Source organism: Culex quinquefasciatus, chromosome 2 (assembly GCF_015732765.1).
Source record: "Culex quinquefasciatus strain JHB chromosome 2, VPISU_Cqui_1.0_pri_paternal, whole genome shotgun sequence".
Classification (NCBI taxonomy): domain Eukaryota; kingdom Metazoa; phylum Arthropoda; class Insecta; order Diptera; family Culicidae; genus Culex; species Culex quinquefasciatus.
Window position 1 is genome coordinate 71,597,366 of NC_051862.1, and position 18,236 is coordinate 71,615,601.

Here is an 18,236-nt window from a genome sequence, read left to right on the forward strand (position 1 = left end):
GATGGTGTGTCTAGCAAAACCCAGCCGAAGAAGCGCTTCGGAGTGAATGATTTTACGAGCGAATAATAAACCCCAAACAAACAAAACCCCGCCAATACTCACCTGCGTGGCTGATAATATCAGGTGGAGCACCGGGGCCATCCGTGATTTGTGTAATCTTGTCCTGTTGGATGTTTTAACGCGACGGGGTTGGATGCGAAACCCAGAAAGTCGGTGCTGAACGCCGCTTTGTTCTTTTGTTTTGGTTCGTTTGAAAATTTTGACAGTTAAGTTCAATTTCAATGACCAGGTATGTTTGGTAGACTGGTTTGATAACTGTCGGAGTTAGGAACGGGGTCACGCACTGGTAATCAGAATTACACATTCTGCAGTTCACTTTTACACACGTATGGATTTTTTCAGTTCAACTAGGATTAAACATTTTTGTGATACAACCGTAGGGGGAGGGTGTCAATTTGTTAAGGAAGCGTTTTTTTTTGTAGTTTTTTGCCTGCAAAACAACTTTCTGGAGAAACTGATTTAAGAAAGGATAACTTGATATCAGTTAATAAAGCTTGTTTAAAGCGATTGTTGCATACACGGTGTGACGTAAAAAAAGAAAAAAAGAAAAAAGTACGTCATATTTTGCCAGACCCCCCCCCCTTGTTTTCGATGGGATTGTTATAGTTTCTTTAAACTCTCATAATTTATTTCTTATTTCTTCAAACTCTCATAATTTTGGTATTTTTGCCAATTGCAAAACTACTTTTTGGAGAAACTGATTTATGAAAGGATAACTTGATATCAGTTAATAAAGCTTTTAAAGCGATTGTTGCATACACGGTGTGACGTAAAAAAAGAAAAAAAGAAAAAAGTACGTCATATTTTGCCAGACCGGGGGGGGGGCCCCCGCTTGTTTTCGATGGGATTTTTATAGTTTCTTTAAACTCTCATAATTTATTTCTTATTTCTTCAAACTCTCATAATTTTGGTATTTTTGCCAATTTTAATATGAAAAATAATAAGTTGTCTAATTATTCATTATTTAGAATAAACATTGCGATATAAGAAAACAGTTTTGTATCTTTTAAAAATTAGAAGACCTGGTATAACATTCAAGTATTAAAAAATCTTGAAAACTGTTTTTCACAGCTTTGTATCAAATAAGTTCCAACCATTTATAGCAGTTTTCTTATGAACACCCTGCTTTCAAACCATTTATGTTTATCTTGCAAGAATTTGTTAAATATTGAAGTTCCAACTGAATAAAAAAAAAAGTGACTACTAAGTGAGTAATTATAATGTGATACTTCTAAATAATATCAATCATAAAAAAACCTAAAGTGACGTCACAGTCTCGCAAACCCCCCCCCCCCCTCCCTCCTTCGTCACATCTTGTCATACTTACGTAACCCCTCCCCCTAAGATCGTACGTACTTTATGGATGACGCCTACTGTAAATCAAAGAAGTGAAATTGATTTTTAGAAAATGATTTGAAAATCCATTTGAAGAGTTTTTATTTAAAAGGTCCTATAAACATATTAAACACAATAGCTTATAGGACCTTTAAAAAACTATATATTTAAAACGTTTTTTTGTCGTACAAAATATCATTGTGCTGATAAAAATAAGTTTCATAATTGTGAATATCAAAAACCCACTTTGAAAATAATCTGTTTTAACCTTGGTTTTAACAGACGCCAGATGAATCTGGCAAACATCGGGGGGACTATCTTACAGCTGTCTGGATAAAAATCAATCGGTTCAATCAGTTGAAGCGGGCACGACCAGTTGTTTGCATATTCGCCCGAAATAATGGCAGACATCTGCCAAATGGCTGGCGCAAGCCCCCAGACGCTCACCAGAAATAAGCCCACCATTTCCGACCGGGAATTTAAGCTTAATTTTAGTTAAATTGATATTGAAAATTTAATTTGTTTATCTTGAATAAAACGTTATTTAATACACGAAAACCCGCAACTTTTCAAAAATCTCCCGAGTAGTTTTCCACCTTTCGTACCCTTAATTTTAGTGTACCCACTTTTGGATAAGAAATGAGCCTTACCTTTTTATCGGAATTTGAATTAATCACCATTTTTGGTGTGCTAAGATAAACGTGCTAACTCCGACACTTTTGACAACTCCCGCGTTGGCGTCCTAGTTGTCAAAATACGTAGTTGAAAAAAAAATAGGTTCTGAAGATAAAAAAAATATAAAATTAATAAAAAACACTGAGAACATGCTACATAGTCAAGCGAGTGCTACCTAACCGAGTTCGAGCAGCAATCTTCTGTGGGACGCAAGTGGGACGTGTATGTTTTCCTTTTTTCAACACCGAATCGGCCAACATCGGAGGGAACAAGACACGAATCGTTTCAAATCGCCTCCACGGACAGCAAGTGCTTCTCCCAGTCCAAGTTTAATAGACCGCACGCAGCGGCAGGTCGGCTCCAGGTGAACAGTACGGTTGCGGTTCCGGAAGCACTTGAAAGATGATGAATGCTGTAAGCCTTAAACCTACAGCATCGGTGACGGGTGGCTGCTGCTGCGTTGGTTAGTATTTGATTAGGTTAGTGTCAGCACAAATCACTGGTCTACTGGCGGCCTTCTATCCGGGCCTCGTTTGCCGCTCCGAAGTGGTCTAGTTAACAGCAGTCCATCCCCCAGAACGTCTTGATAGAGTGTAGACCATTCCGCTGAGACCAGCTGTAATGTAAACAACAATTTCTTTTACCTAATTTGAATCAACTGAACAAATCAAAGTACATTGTTCGTTCACATAAGAATCAAATAAATGTTTGTTTACATTACCTGAGATCTGAATTTATGATTCAAATCATTTGCAAGCACTTTCAGCAAACTTCAAAACAACTCCACTTCCATTTCACTGCGCATCACAAATTGAACTGGTTTGTTTTTGTCATTCACTTGAGTTGTCATTCGCAAAAACAAATTTCAAGGCTTTATTAGTTTACGTTTCCAAAAATTACATCAAAAGTACATTTACATGTTTTTCGTATTTACAATTTATGATTTCTCTGAAACAAAATTTTCATTTAGATGAGATTCATGCATTAAGTTGAATCTCAATTTACATGCAGGTTCTTTAAATGCGATTCACCATTTTACATTGAATTTCGGATTTACATTGAGCACGTTTACGTTTTAAACATGGTTTCAGTGTCAGGTAAATTTACACTTTTTTTTCTGTGTAGTGTTGGTGATTTAACAGGTAATGAGAATGTGTTAGCGTAGGAGTAGTGTGTCGTCTAGTTCAGGTATTTAGTCGACCTGGGTTTGAAGTGATAATCATTCCAGTATAATCTTTGTCGGATTCACCATTTGACTTCCTGGTGCTCATCGGTGGGCTCATCCTGGTAGTAGTTTATTATTTCAGCAGGTTTGTGGAATTGATTGTGAGCAGTATTGAAAATGAGTGATAGAAATGGGGTATCATATGACCACCAAAATATCAGAGCACCAAAATATCAGAGAGTGTAGCGACCGCCACTATGGTTTGCGTTGTGTACGCTTTGCGAAATTGCTTTTGTAGCGGCTTCTGTAGTTTAAAACGGTAGATGGGGGATGATTGTTAAAGCGGAAATGAGTGAGAAGAAAGGAAGTGTCAAACGAGTGTGTGTTAATAATAAAACGTGAAGATTATCAGAACGAAAAAAAAGAACAGTGATATTCGAGACATGAATTTTCGTACGATAGTTGTGTTCATTGAGAACTAAAAGTTTTGATATTTTTAAAACGCTAATTGGGATGAAAAATATTACAGCCAAAGACAGCAATCGACTAACGATCCCGATGTTGCCATGGTTCCATTCCGTTTCATCTCCTCTAGGTGTTTTGTGTTTGACTGTTTTATTAGTATTCAGTTCAGTAGTAAAAACGGCGATGAAAACCGACATCGAGTTATTGAAAGTCCAATTGCTATTCTAATAAACATATTTGATGGTGAAAAACGGTTGGATTACCTTGAGTTTAATGGAACTCATCACGCATCCTAATAATTGTCACAGGACAATAGCATATAAATCGACATGATCGGTCACTTCTCAAATGTAGATATAATATTATTAATCGCTCTTTAGGTAACCTATTAGCGTATGTGATAATCGGGAAATCTTTTAAAGATGATTTTTTTTGTCTATCTAAGTTTGCAAAATTTAAAAGCGGGAAAGAGAGGGAAGATGTGATGGAATAGTTTAACAAAATTATATTTGTAGATGGGTTAAAACAAGTACCATGACCAAAATATTTGTAACATGAATCAAATTTAAAGTAATTGCTTCAAGTGTAATAGAGAAACTAAGTTCAGCTGGATCTTGACAATTTCCGCCTTGGAAATGAAAGATTTGGTTGTTCGTTAACACATTAATAAATTACTACAGTAAAGTTGAATAACAACTAATAAATTAAATAAAAATGTTAAAGAAAGGGAGATGTGGTGGATGCCTTTATTGGTAAGCATATAATAATTATATTGAATGCGCAACTGTATGTGCAGAATCATCTCCGGTGCAGTGGACTCGTGTGCACGATGAACGATCGCGTCGCGCTCAGTTAGGTTGGAAGTCTCAAGCTTATCGGTCACACTTCATGTGTAGATACACGCGGTCACCACAACATGTAAGTTAGTCGACGGTTAGATAGCTGTTTTCAATCTAACTTTCCTTTCCAGTGTGCGCTTTGATTTGACAGCACAGCCGTAAACCACGCCCCCTTTTTTTCGTTGAATCTCTTGTTAGATGGCACAGTGTTGGCAAATACATTTGTACAACTTACTCTGATAACTTGCATCTTTTTCTGGCAAGTTATACAACAAAAAAAGTGCGCTTTTTCCAGTTCACAGGAGTTGTAGAACAAGTTGTGGTAACGAGGCGGATTGGTTATACAACCAGTTAGGAAATACGTTTATCTGACAAAGTGTGTTGCTTGGGAAAAGGTATACAAAAAAGCTTAACATTAACCTTTATTTTCAAGAATTAAAAAATAACTAAAAAGATGGGTCATTTTACACATTCATTTGAAATAGGTCGGCGGGCCACAAAAACACTAAATTTGAAATTTCATGCCAAATTTTCTAAATTATTGAACAAAATACTTTATAGCTATAACAGTTATGCTTGCAACAAAGATTGTCTAAATTTCAAGGAACTCATGAAAATATTTCTTTTACTGAAACATCACGTCTTTTTCGAACTGCTGTCTTAAAAACTTAAACTTGTAAAAAGCTACACAGTTAAAAATTGTGTTTATGATTATGACTTATGATGTAATTTTACCTCAATTTAGACTGAAAACGATATTACAATTGAAAAGTGGTAAAATGACACATTTTCAGAGGTAAAATTACACTTTTTTCTGACATAAAAGATGTACCCCTTTCCCAGATGTAATATTACCATGATTTTTTTGTTCTGTGTTTAAGGTTCCGCTTTTGAAAATTAACTTTTCTAAAATACTTTTAAGAAATGCTTTGGCCTTAATCATTATTTTTTATCGTTTATTGTTTTTATTAAAAAAGTTAAGCTTATTTGTCACAGAGTTTTATTCAATTTTAATTTCAGAAGATAGGTACTGTAAACCGGGGTGAGATTGATAGCCAGGGTGACACTGATAGGTTGAAGATATTTTTTTTTTGCAAAATTAAAAAAAAACATGAATTAAAAACAAGCGGAATGGTAGGGGAGAGTGGGGAGACTTGATCCCCGGGGACACTTGATCCCAAGTCTGTATCTTGTCAGCATGTGGGTAAAACAATTAGCTTTGTTTTAGAAAGTTGTGCAAAATTTACTAAAACTTATTGTAGAAAACAAAGAAAAAAAAATAAAAAATGTTTAGATTGAGTTACATACATTTTTATAAAAAGTGCTGCAAAAAACTTCCAAGAGATCTTTTTTCTTTGTTTTGATAAGTATATAAAACACTCAAAAATTATTCAAAAAAAATATGTTTTGTACATGAATTGTTTGACAAAAATATCAACTCCAAAACCCTTAGGCATTTGACGTTAAATTTATCGTCAAACTATTTTTACAATCAATTGTTTAAAAAAGTGCGTTTAGGGAGACTTGATCCCTGCATTTTTACAGTCACCGGAAACAGCCTCAAGATTAAATAATTGGGCTGGGTTTTCGTACATAGTTTCCTTTAGTATAGTTGTACATAACTTACTGCAGTTTGAACCATTTTTCAAAAGTTTTTAAAACAAAAATTACCAGCTTTTGTAAACATGCTCAATTTTGGTCTAAAAAAGAAAATTTTAAGTTTTTAAATATTTTGCATGCTTAACTTGTTATATTTTGAACACAAACGTACAGGTTTAATGTGAAATTGCTGTAACTTATAGAAAATTAAAAGTTTGGATGAATAAGAAACATTTTGCTTAAGATTTCTTCAAAATGTTGAAAGAGGGAATAAAATTACCCCCAACATTTTTAAAATGCCGGTTTAAAATATTTTTTCTACACGATTGGCATGATTCGAAGAGTTTATCTGATGAAATACCCTTATCAGTCAAACATAGTTGAATGTTTAAGCTTTTAATTCAAGCAAAAAGTTCATAGTTTTGTGAGAAATCGACAAAGTTATGTGCGATACAAAAAAAGGGGATCAAGTCTCCCCACTCTCCCCTGTAGATTCATACTGATCTTGGTAGAGAAGTGTTCAAAGTACCCCAAGAATAAAATTTCAACAAAATAAAAAAAAAATAGTCAAGTTTAATTATTTAAACGTTATTAATAAGATCTAAGTGCTCTAAAATTTTCATGTTTTTCGGATTCTTTGGATATTTTTAAACTAAAAGAGGAATTAGACTAACAAATAAAAAACTCCCACTTTTTGACAGTTCGCCATTTCTTGTTTGTCTGCCTGAATTTGTTTGCAGAAACGTCAGTCTGCATACATTTTGCTTTGTTTGCGAGTTTGCCGCAAACAAGTTTGCGAGTTTGGCAATCCGTCAAACATAAAAAAAGTGCCAGTTTGTTTGTTTGTCATAGTCTAATACCTCCTTAATAAAAGCTAAAGATAGTTTCTAGGCTACAAGTTTTAAGTGGTATTGAATCAGAAATCAAATAATTCAGATTAATAGGCATTTTTAGAGGAACAATTTTCTAAGTTAATTTGAAAATTTATGAAATAGGATTTGGTGACAACAAAAATCGATATTTTATGACAAATTCAATTTCTAATGATTGTAGATTAAACTTGGATTTTTTTATTACTTAATCTATTATTTTGAAAAATGTAATTAAAAGTTAATAAACATAGTTAAACAAACATGTAACTGTCATTTTATCAAATAAAACATGTAACCTTACGGTATAACTGTAACTGTAAAAGTGTAAAGCCGCTCACCCAAATTGACATCAAAGTGAAACAATTTTCACATCTCGTATCAAACCATTAAAAAAAACAACACTCAAAATGACACTGCCAGTGGAATCGCACACAGACACAGTCATTTTCAATTGTGGTGCGATTTTCCATGAGGGGTGCGGAGGTGGAAGGGGGTTCCCTTTTTTCGTTTGATGCTGCCTGATGATGCCCTCCGGCGAGCCAAAAGTCAGGATATGAACGTCCTCATCAGGAACCGAATTCCAACGCCATGATTTCCCCTCCACCGTTGGCAGCTCTGGTTGTATAGTCTTGTTGGCAGTCAGGACGTCATCATCAGCCCAGGAGGGGTGGGAGGTGGGGGAGCGGGACACGTGGAATGCTAATTTATATTCGTTCTTTCTGCTGTTTCTTTTTCATTTCGTCTAGCAAATTGCAATTTCAAGCGAACGGGACAGCAACGGCAGTGGACAACGGAGCGGAACCCACAGCCAACACCAGAACCTCCGGCAGTCCGGCGGTGGTCACTTCCAGCTTCCGTGGCTGTATCGGGTGATTTTAATTGAAAAGGAGCTCACAATTTGCGCCGGCACGTTAATCCACCCGAGCGTGCTGCTCACCACTGCAGTCTGCGTGATAAAGTAAGTGTTGGAGGTTTCTCGTACACGACTCTAGTCCGGTAGTTTGTAGTTCGGGAACGGGAGGGCCTCCCATCAGGCTGAGTTGTTGTTATTGGATTGCGTACCTGTACCAGTTGGGTAGATGACCAGAAGCGTTTAGAGAGATGCAGAGACTTTTAATTTGGCTTGGGTTGTTAGGAGGTAACATTTTTCCTTCTCTCGTTGAGGAGATGTACAGGTTGCAGGAATGCAAAGTATTGAAGGGTCTGTTTGCAAACGCTATATCTTTGCGATAAGTGTCGTGAGAGGTACTGTAACGAAAATTGAAATTTTCCTTGACTTGAAATTGGAGGTTTGGTGCTTTTTTATGGATTCAATTGAGCATGAGCATGAGCATGAGAGACCACCCATGGTTGTCCTTCTCCGTTGCTGAACAGGACCGTAATATCCTATAAATACAACCGACCATACGCTTGAACGATCTAATGGTGTTTCCCTTATCAACAGCATGTATGAATGCGCTGAAAAGATAAAACATCAAGATCATTAAAACTAGATCTGAAGCAAATAGGTAACAGTCATTGGCCACCAACGGCGCCCGCCATGTCAGTTTGTAGATCTCGGGGGATTGGGACGGGGATGTTAGTTAGCACAGGTTGCTTTTATGGATTCAATTTAGAAAAATCTAAGTAGTAATTTGGAAAATGTAATATTTTTCGGATTTTGAAATGCTTTTTAAATGATATGAACTGTTGAAAGCTTTAAGACTTATTTTAAGTTTATTGATTAATTTTTTTGTCAAATGTAGCTTTTTAAATTATTAAATTAACTGATTTGATATTCTTCAAACATGCTGAAAAGGTGTTTCCTTATTTTTTTCACCATTTTCTTTTCAAATCAGTTCCAAGCTGTGTAACTTCACTATAGCAGCACCAACATTCCGCAATCATTACCACCACAATGCGGAAAATGTAGAACAAACAGCATTTTTTTTCGTTGTTCCTTCAACACGCTGCCATACGAAAATTTGTCTTTCCTCTCTGCGCAGTTATAATTAAAAAAGTTTGAATTGCGTTGTTGAGCAGTACTCTAAAATAGGACCCACTGAGAACTGCCGACCAGAGTGCTAGTGGTTAGGATAAAAAACCCCCTCCGCAAGTCAAACCAAACCGAGAAAAAACAATTCCAATCCGAAATTCGCTCTCTCTCAAACACTTTTGACTTTCAGCCTGGAGCAACCCACCCTCCCCTATCCTACAGGGGGTGGGAGCTGCCCGGGAAACAAAAAGCGATTCGTTCCTCTAAAATTATATTTACTTTCTCTCAACCTGTGAATCGTACTGCTAAATTGCATACGAAATTGTTTTCCCCCGCTCTCTCTCTCTCAGTTGTCCACCATCACCCCTCCCTCCTTTAGCGACTGAGTTTTATCCCAGTCCCCCCCCCCCCCTCACACAAGGTCGCGGCTTTTGCTGGTGTTGCTCCTCGAGGGCTGGTGAGAAAATCGCGGAACCAAGAGCCAGTTTGCTTCCACTGGATTACGGAATGAGCACGGAGGCACTGTGGAAAATTTATAAATAATCTGTGCAGGAATAATTAAGCATAGTTCGAAATTAATACACAGAGATTCTCTTATATATTAGTCATTCAATATTCTTAGATTTTGTTTTAATTCCCCTCTTGAAATTTTTTTCAAAAGTTCATGGTAAAAAAATTACATTTTTTCAAATTTATGGATAAGGCTATAACAAATAAGACATTAAAAAATATAAGACAACAAATTAACGGTTTACAATTAACAAAACAAAACAGATTCGCGTACTCAAGTATAGTCATTCCACATAATATTCGGAACACCCACAAACTAGGAGCACTTTGATGGTAATTTGTCGATAGGATGTCAAGTACACCTTTTTTTCTCGATACTTTCTTAACATACTGCATTTCAAGAGTATTTCATCAAAAGCAGAAAACCACTGCATAGGTGGATGAAATCATGATTTTTCAAAACTAATGCATAAGAAGCGATTACAAAATTGTTGATAAATTGTTAACTTCCTTGGATGTAAAAAAAAGATTGAAAGGAAAAAGGGTTAAAGTGGGGAAAAATATGAAACGGACAAATGTTGTTCTGTTCGAAAAGTGTTCTTAAATGGGACATAGTCTTAATGCAAACATTTAAATAGGGGGACAGGGGGTAAAATGCACCCCCTAAGGGAAAACTGTGATTTCTCAACCATAACAGAATTTCTGTGAAAGAATTTCGTTAGATGTTCATAAATAACTATTATTCAACGTCATCCAAGTGAAAAAAGTCTTTAAAAACCTCAAAATTGTTTAAAAATAACAGATTTCTAAAAATATTTTTGATTCATTTCAAACAACAACGCGGGGCAATATGCACCGCAACATTGGGGCAAAATGCACTATAACAACGGGGCAAAATGCACCGGCTAAAAGCAGTTTTAACTAGTCACCACTAGATGACACCGCTGTTTTTACAAAGAAGCGCTTATATCGTCCAAAAATCATAATGAGTTTTATGAAAATTAGATGAAAACACATCATTTTAATGTTTTGCAAATAACATAAGATGTTTTTATACCAAGATGCTCAAAATTTTCCAGCATGGTTTAGCAGTGTTAAGCCTCCAATTTCTATGATTTTTCCTCTGGAAAATTCTTTCAAATACCGAGAAAAGCAGGGGGTGCATTTTGCCCCGGGGGTGCATATTACCCCCTCTCCCCCTAATACTTCAAAATACTTCATATGTACTTTTGTATCTTTTTGTCTGTTCCAAATTAGCAATTAATTTAAAAGTTGTCTTAGATTAAGCTCTGATGCAATCAAAGAATATTCAAATAATTCTATCATAAAATATTATTCTTGTTTAAGTGATATACGTGCAGAATTTTCCATTTCTTCAATTAAAATTTCTTGGATAGTTTTAGAAAACTCCAGGATATTTTAAAATTATTTATTTTTTTATTTTCTATTTTTTTTGTTTTTGTGACATTTTTTTGATTTTTTTATTCTTTTAAACGTGAACAGTCAACAGCTTTTTGAAAAACTTGAAGTTATTAAATTTAAATTTTTATTTTTTTATTAGTTTATTTTTGATTTGGAATTATTGCTTTTTTCCATTCTGTAAAAAAAAATTGAAAAAAAAAAACTTAAAACAGTTCAAAAGTATTGATTGAAAGTTTCAGCATATTTATATGTTTATTCTACGTGAATTTTACGATTTATTCCAATATTAGCAGTTCCTTTAGAACTTTAAGGGAAAAAGTTTAAGATTGTACATTTATCACAGAATATTATATTTCTCAGTATAATTTATTCCTGTTCCTGGATAAACTTTGTGTGATCTATATAAACTACTTGTAAAGGCATCTCAGAACATGGTTTTACTTGAATATTTTTTTCCAAAAGTCTTATATTTTTTTTCAAAATTAATTTATTTCTGTATCAGTAATATTTTGGAGTGCTTTTCCATTCTTTCTAAATAAAACATTCTAGGTAAAATAATGTTTTCGTGAGCCTTTCGATTCATTTTCACAAAAAAAATATTAGAAAAATTCTGAATGGTTTTTTTTTGGAAATTTTCGTAAACGTTCAAAGTGATTTATTTTTGTTCGATAGTAACAATCAACTTAATTTTTTGGCCAATTTTGCATAAGAATGACCTTTTGGACGATTGATGTTGCTCGTGTACTGCTTATATGAGGGGATTTTTCGAAAATAAGAATAAAAAACAAACTGGATACTGCCGCTCATCATTTTTTTTTGAAAAAAAAAAAATGTCTGATTCTAACAATATACTAGTTGCAACAACCTTACAAGGAGTCTTTCGTATGCTTAATTGGCTGTCCTTTCCGAAAAAAAAACTTTCAAAATTCGAAAAACGGGTCAAAAATGGTTTAAATCATATTTTTTTCGAAAAACTGGTTTGTAAAATTTTGATAAGGCCGTTGCGAATATTTTTTGAAGTTTATGTCCCTCGGATCTGACCAAAGTCATGGGGGGGGGGGGGGGGCAAATAAAAAAAAAAAATATAAAAATTTAAATTACAAGCCTAGGTTTCAACATTTGGATGAAAAAATTGTTTTAGAATGCATTTTACAGATGTACAGTTGCTTTCCAATCATTTGTTTTGAAAATATCGAGGTATTGACGGAATTTTTTTTTTCGCAAAAAATACTTTTCCTGGGACTGTACATTGGTAATTCATGAAAATTTAAAATGTTTTCAAAGGATTTCAAATAAGCTGAATCAGATTATAAACGCAGGAAAATGTATTTTAACCGGTTTTCGGTTGGTTGAACTTAAATTTTCATTAAAATTTTGGAGTTTTTTGAAAAAAAATTGTTTTGCCCCCTCGATTATTCAGGCCAACTGTGAAGAAGAAGGGGGGGGGGGGGACACAAACTTTAAAAAATATTTGCAATGGCCTAACTCGTGAAAAATACATACAAACATGATTTTATATGATTTTTTTTGGTTTTGTTTCTCTACAACTTTGTAATACGTAGTTACATTCTTAAATATATCCTGCAAAGTTACAAAAACACGCATTTTAAAATGAAATATTCTGGGATTTGACAGGAACATTAAATTATACATAAAATGGCATGTCTCACGATTTTTGACAGTTGAGTAACAGAAAATGGCCACGATTTATAAACTATTTTTTATGATTTTTTTTTATGAGAGCAATTCTCGGTCATTTGATTTTTTTTTTGAATTTTTCATCCGGCTGAAACTTTTGTGGTGTCTTGGGTATGCCATTTTGCATCATTAGTTCGTTCATATAATTTTCCATACAAATTGGGTAGCTGTCCATACAAAAATGATATGTGAAAACTCAAAAATCTGTATCTTTTGAAGGAACTTTTTGATCGATTTGGTGTCTTCGGCAAAGTAGTAGGTATGGATATGGACTACACTGAAAAAAATGATACACGGTTAAATTTTTTTGGTGATTTTTCATTTTTCTTTTTGTCACTAAAACTTGATTTGCCAAAACAAACACTATTTTTTTATTTTTTGATATATTTTAGAGGACATCAAATGCCAACTTTTCAGAAATTTCCAGAATGGGCAAAAAATCTTTGACTGAGTTATGATTTTTTGAATCAATACAGATTAAAAAAAAAAATCGAAATATTGGTCGCAAAAGTTTTTCAACTTCATTTTTCGATGTAAAATTGAAATTGCAATTACAAAGTTTTTTAGTGGATTTTTGATACAGTGCACCGTTTACAAGTTATAGCCATTTTTAGGTAACTTTTTGAATATAGTCGTAGTTTTTCATTTTTTTAAATTAGTGCTTATGTTTGCCCACCTTTGGAATAAATATTTTTAAATAGCTGAGAAAATTATCTAGATTTTGCTTTATTGATCTTTGTTGATACGACCCTTAGTTGCTGAGATATTGTCATGCAAAGGTTAAAACAGGAAAATTGATGTTTTCTTAGTTTCACCCAAACAACCATCATTTTCTAATGTCGATATCTCAGCAACAATGGTCCGATTTACAATGTTAAAATATGAAACATCCGTGAAATTTTCCGTTCTTTTCGAAAACAATATTTTCAAAATTTTTAAATCAAGACTTACATTTCAAAAGGGCATAATATTTAATTTTTGGCCCGTTTGAAGTGTTAGTTTTGATTTAAAATATTGTTTTCGAAAAGATCGAAAAAAATAATAAAAAAAGGAAGTTCAATTTGGGGAATTTTATTTAAAGTTTAAAAGTAAAAATATGTATTTCTTTGGAAATGTTTGATCTAATATAAAAATCATGGATAAATGTCAAAGATAAAAATAAAATTTAATGAAACCCCTTTTTACTATCAGTGCCTTCCCTTCCGAAAATTGTTCCGGCGGAAAAGCGCTTTCGAGTGCGCGGGAAAATTCTGGCTGGCTGGCTAGCTCGCTTGGCTTTGCTTTTCATTATTTTCGCTCCCTAAATTGGCTCGGGGGCTCAAGTGCTGTGCATACACACTCTCTCTCTTTCCTCGCGAGCACCTAACTCACGGGGCCAAGATCCCCCATGGATATTATGTGGGTGGGTGGGGGGAGGATTTTTATGCTCGTTGGTTTGGCCAACAGGTTTATAATGAATCTTTTTTCAACACCCCCTTGGAGCTTAGTTCGCGGAGGATTATTTTGAAATTATTATAGTTTAGGGTTTTTTTACGATGAGCAAACATTTGAAGCAGTCTCTTCTGAGATATGTAAAAGGTATGCAATGTTGAAGAAATTTTAATTATTTGTAAATATACTAAAACCTGCAAGAAGAAGAGTAAATTGCTTAAAAAGTCAAGTACAAATTTAAGGACTCACGTTTCACCATGTCCAAGCTGGACAAAGGACCAGCAAGAAACAACCCCCTTCAGCAGAGCAGATCGCAAATAATTAAAACACAAAGTGAACTTGTTGACGAGAGAGTCCGGGCAGGACGAAAAGTGCTCGAGGAAGTTAAATTTTAATTTTGATTCCCCCACGTTGGAAAGTGGCGACCAGTCGCAACAGCGAACAAACACAAAACCTTGAAGAAGTGCAGTGGCGTGCGGGTTGAAACGTCAAGGGGTCCCCACTCAAAGTCAAGGGCTCTTGGCATTCGATTCAAGAGTGGAATGTGTCTGGTCATTGGTCATTTGTGACATTGAAACAACAACCAACGCCCATGTTCAAGTGGTCAGCAATATTGCAACAATGCTGCCGGAGCGGAACTCTTCGTTTTGTACAAATTTCCTGGCTGTGTCTGGTACAGAGGTTCAGAATACGGTCCAAATGTGCCACGTGTGCAATGTCAGAGGGATACTGTGGGGTTCGGGAGGCTCTTGTCTCATGGTCACAGGCAGTGTTGCCAGAAAAGTTTTTTTTATGAAAAAAATGAAAATATTTAGGCTATTCAGGTGGGGCCAGGCAATGCCCAATAACCTCGGAATCTCTGTGATTCTGAAATGGGTCATTGGAAGCAGCGTGAAGGCTGTTACAAATTAATACCTGGGACTGAGCTAAGCCGTATCGGCGTAAGCCAAGTCTGATTAAGACTATACTTTTCCATAATTTCGCTGCCGGCCAGTGAGAAAAGAACCGCCAACAATGCGACTTCGTCACTGTCACAAACAATGGAACCTTGGTCACGTTTTGGCTGCACAAGCTAAACGCTGAACATTGGTAGATGTCCTCTTTTGACCACCACAATCCACCCTACGAGAACTTCCGGCCAACACCCCGAAAAATGCGCACCGGATGACGGTTTGCCTGACTATGTCCGTTGTTGTTCGTGGTGCACGATGACACTTTCCAAAGGTCAGAAGTTGCGTGCTATTTTGCGGTTTTTTTCATAAATGCACGTATAATAGGGTTGGGTTAAAACAAGCCCTGCAGGGTTATCCCTTTGTTGGGAGGTAGGACTCGGTGCGGAAAATTTATCCAACCAACCTTCCCAGTAGCTCTGGAAAACGTTACCAACCGGAAAGTAATAATGACTTTTTCCTCTACCGTTTTGTTTCTCTGGAACTCACTTGGATCCCCCACTATTTGCCTCTAATGACAGTATCCCCGAAGAGGATCTCACTTTTCTTCCATAACAATCTCTTTCCCATTAACACCTTTTTCGAGTCTATGTGTGGGGAAAGGACACCCCCGAAAAGTCCCATTTATTCAGAAATTTAAATTAATGCATTTCCACACACACACACCAGAACAACTAGTAAAGCAAGAATCTGTTAGTACGACACTCTCCAATCGCTTCACCCATTTCATCAAACACTATACTATCACTTTTCATACTTTCATACTAATAGATTTGCACTGCAGTGCAGGAAAGTCCCGGTACCTGGAAGCACTTTGACCGCACGCAATTGCTAACGAGAGTTTTACCCGTTCTGGTGCAGGTGTGTGAGCAGGATATTTTCCGGGGGGCTTTGCACACCATTCCAGTGAAGTGTTCCTATCTAGTGAACGGAAGTTTGGTTGGTTATTGGGCAAACGCACTCGCTCTCTTTGGTTTGGGAAGCATACGTTACAATAACGGAAGTTTATTGTTTCGGTTAAAAGTTATTCCTGAGTAGTAAATCTGTCAGAAATATAAATAAATGCGATTATTTTGAGCATTATTTTCGTTGAGAAGCGCTGGTGGAGTTCAAATTATCTTTGCGGTTATGACTTTCAATGGTTATCAAAAAATTTGCAAGTTAAATTTTGCTCTTTATCATGCTTAGACTAAATGGGTTTTTACAGTTAGGCAAATTGGTCCAAAAAATCTGGGCTTTATTTGTTTTTTTAAGATGCTTTAAATGAAATCAATCTAAATTGTATTTTTTTGCATTTATAATCATATTAGCATGATGTGCAGAACTGCATTTACTTTTTTTGTGTAAAAAATGATCGTCAATACTCAAATATTTTGGAAACTTATGATTGCAAAACAACTGGACAGATGTACAGATAATGCTTTTTATAACACTTTTATCTTCTTCTGGCACAGTAAAAATAACATGGTAATGTTACAACTGAAAGGGAGAACATCTTTTATCAAAGAAAAAATGTGTGATTTTACCTCTGAAAATGAGTAATTTTATCACTTTTCTGGTGTAATGTCACTTTTTCAGTCAAAAGTGAGGTAAAATTACATCACAAAAGAGGTAATATTCAACCTTCCAAAATTACATCTTCCAAATTTACACGATTTTTTACTGTGTGGTAAAATTACATCACAAAAGAGGTAATATTCTACCTTCCAAAATTACATCTTCCAAATTTACACGATTTGTTACTGTGTGCGTTGGGTTCGTATAAGCCCAAGGAGGATCTATGACATTTCCCCGAAACCCATATTACCGAAGGGACATTTCCCCGAATGCCACTTTCCCGAAAAGACACTTCCCCTAATAGTCATTTCCCCGAATTCCATTTACCCGAATTTTCCATTTCCCCTAATCGTCCACATCCCCGAATGCCATTTTCCCGAATGGGCCACAATCCCGAATGCCACTTACCCGATTAGTCGTATCCCTGAATAGTCATTTCCCTGAATGCCATTTCCCCGAACGCGGTCAAGCGGAAATGCCCGGTGCCCCGGAGCGCGCGCGCGCTCCTGGGCACCGGGCATTTCCGCTTGACCGCGTTCGGGGAAATAGCATTTTTTAAGAAGAAAAATTGATGGCAATTTTTAACACATCAAACTACTTATAATATTTCTTGAAAGGTTCGTATTGGCCTTGAATGATCAACTTTCTTTTTGGCTTCATTCAGAACAGACGTAGCATTTTAGGGGGAAGGGGTGTTGAAAGGTTTGATAATATTCATTCAAGTACAATGAATATTGTTACAGACTTTTTTTTTATATTCTCAAAACAAATACTTTTTTCTTATAGACATGATAATAACAATGCAATAGAAGTTTTGTTTTCTTTTATGATTCAAACAACATACCGTGCGATTTTCGTAGTACAGAACCCCGTTCACACTGATCATTTTATTCACATTGCTGGTTTGGGATTTGGCGAAGAGTATATATAATCATCATAAACTCTAAATAAAATTTGTACCAGCCTTATGTACCTATTTGTTCGATTTTTGGGTTCTTGAACAAAATTCGAAAAAAAGACAAATTTCTCAAAAACAACATCTATAATTATGCGGTTGAATACAAATGTTAATTGAACAAAAAAAAATCTAGTACAGTCCAGACTCGATTATCCGAAGGCCTCGGAAAACATTCACTTAGGATAATCGAAACTTCGGATTAAAACTTTTAAATCCAAGATGGCGGCCAATATGGCGGTGTTGAAATATTGAAAAAATGCATTTTATTATTTAATAGGCAACCAACTATTCAAATTTGACTAAAATGGGGTTGCAGAACTCAAATTTGATGTTTAAAACAAGAAAAAGAAAAAAACAAAAAAATGTTGTTCGTAATTCGATTATCCGAAGTCCCATACAAACCTTCGGATAATCGAACTTCGGATATTCGAAACTTCGGATAATCGAATCTGGACTGTAATTGGGTCCTAAAATGAAAATTTAATTTGTGATATTATTGTTCACAACGACAAAGCTTTTTTTCTAAGTACAATGACCCTTTGAACGATCGCAAAGGATTTAAAATGGATTTTTAATTCAATTTTAAAAAAATCACTTCACGGCCCTTCTTGGTAGAAAAGCTCCTACTTGACAGCTCGTTCCAAGGGGACCATAGTTGATCCATCGAAAAATGTTGTCTTGTCAATAACTTTTTTCATAAAAATAAAAAAACGTTATCAGAAATG

At 35.4% G+C, this 18,236-nt stretch overlaps 1 protein-coding gene across 1 annotated transcript in view; it reads left to right on the forward strand.

Moving 5' to 3' along the window:
• LOC6040790 overlaps positions 1-18,236 on the forward strand; it is a 93,882-nt gene that overhangs the window by 52,974 nt on the left and 22,672 nt on the right. Inside the window, exon 4 of the mRNA XM_038257272.1 lies at positions 7,757-7,968. Coding sequence (XP_038113200.1) covers positions 7,757-7,968 — 212 coding nt within the window. The remainder of the gene's footprint in view (positions 1-7,756; positions 7,969-18,236) is intronic.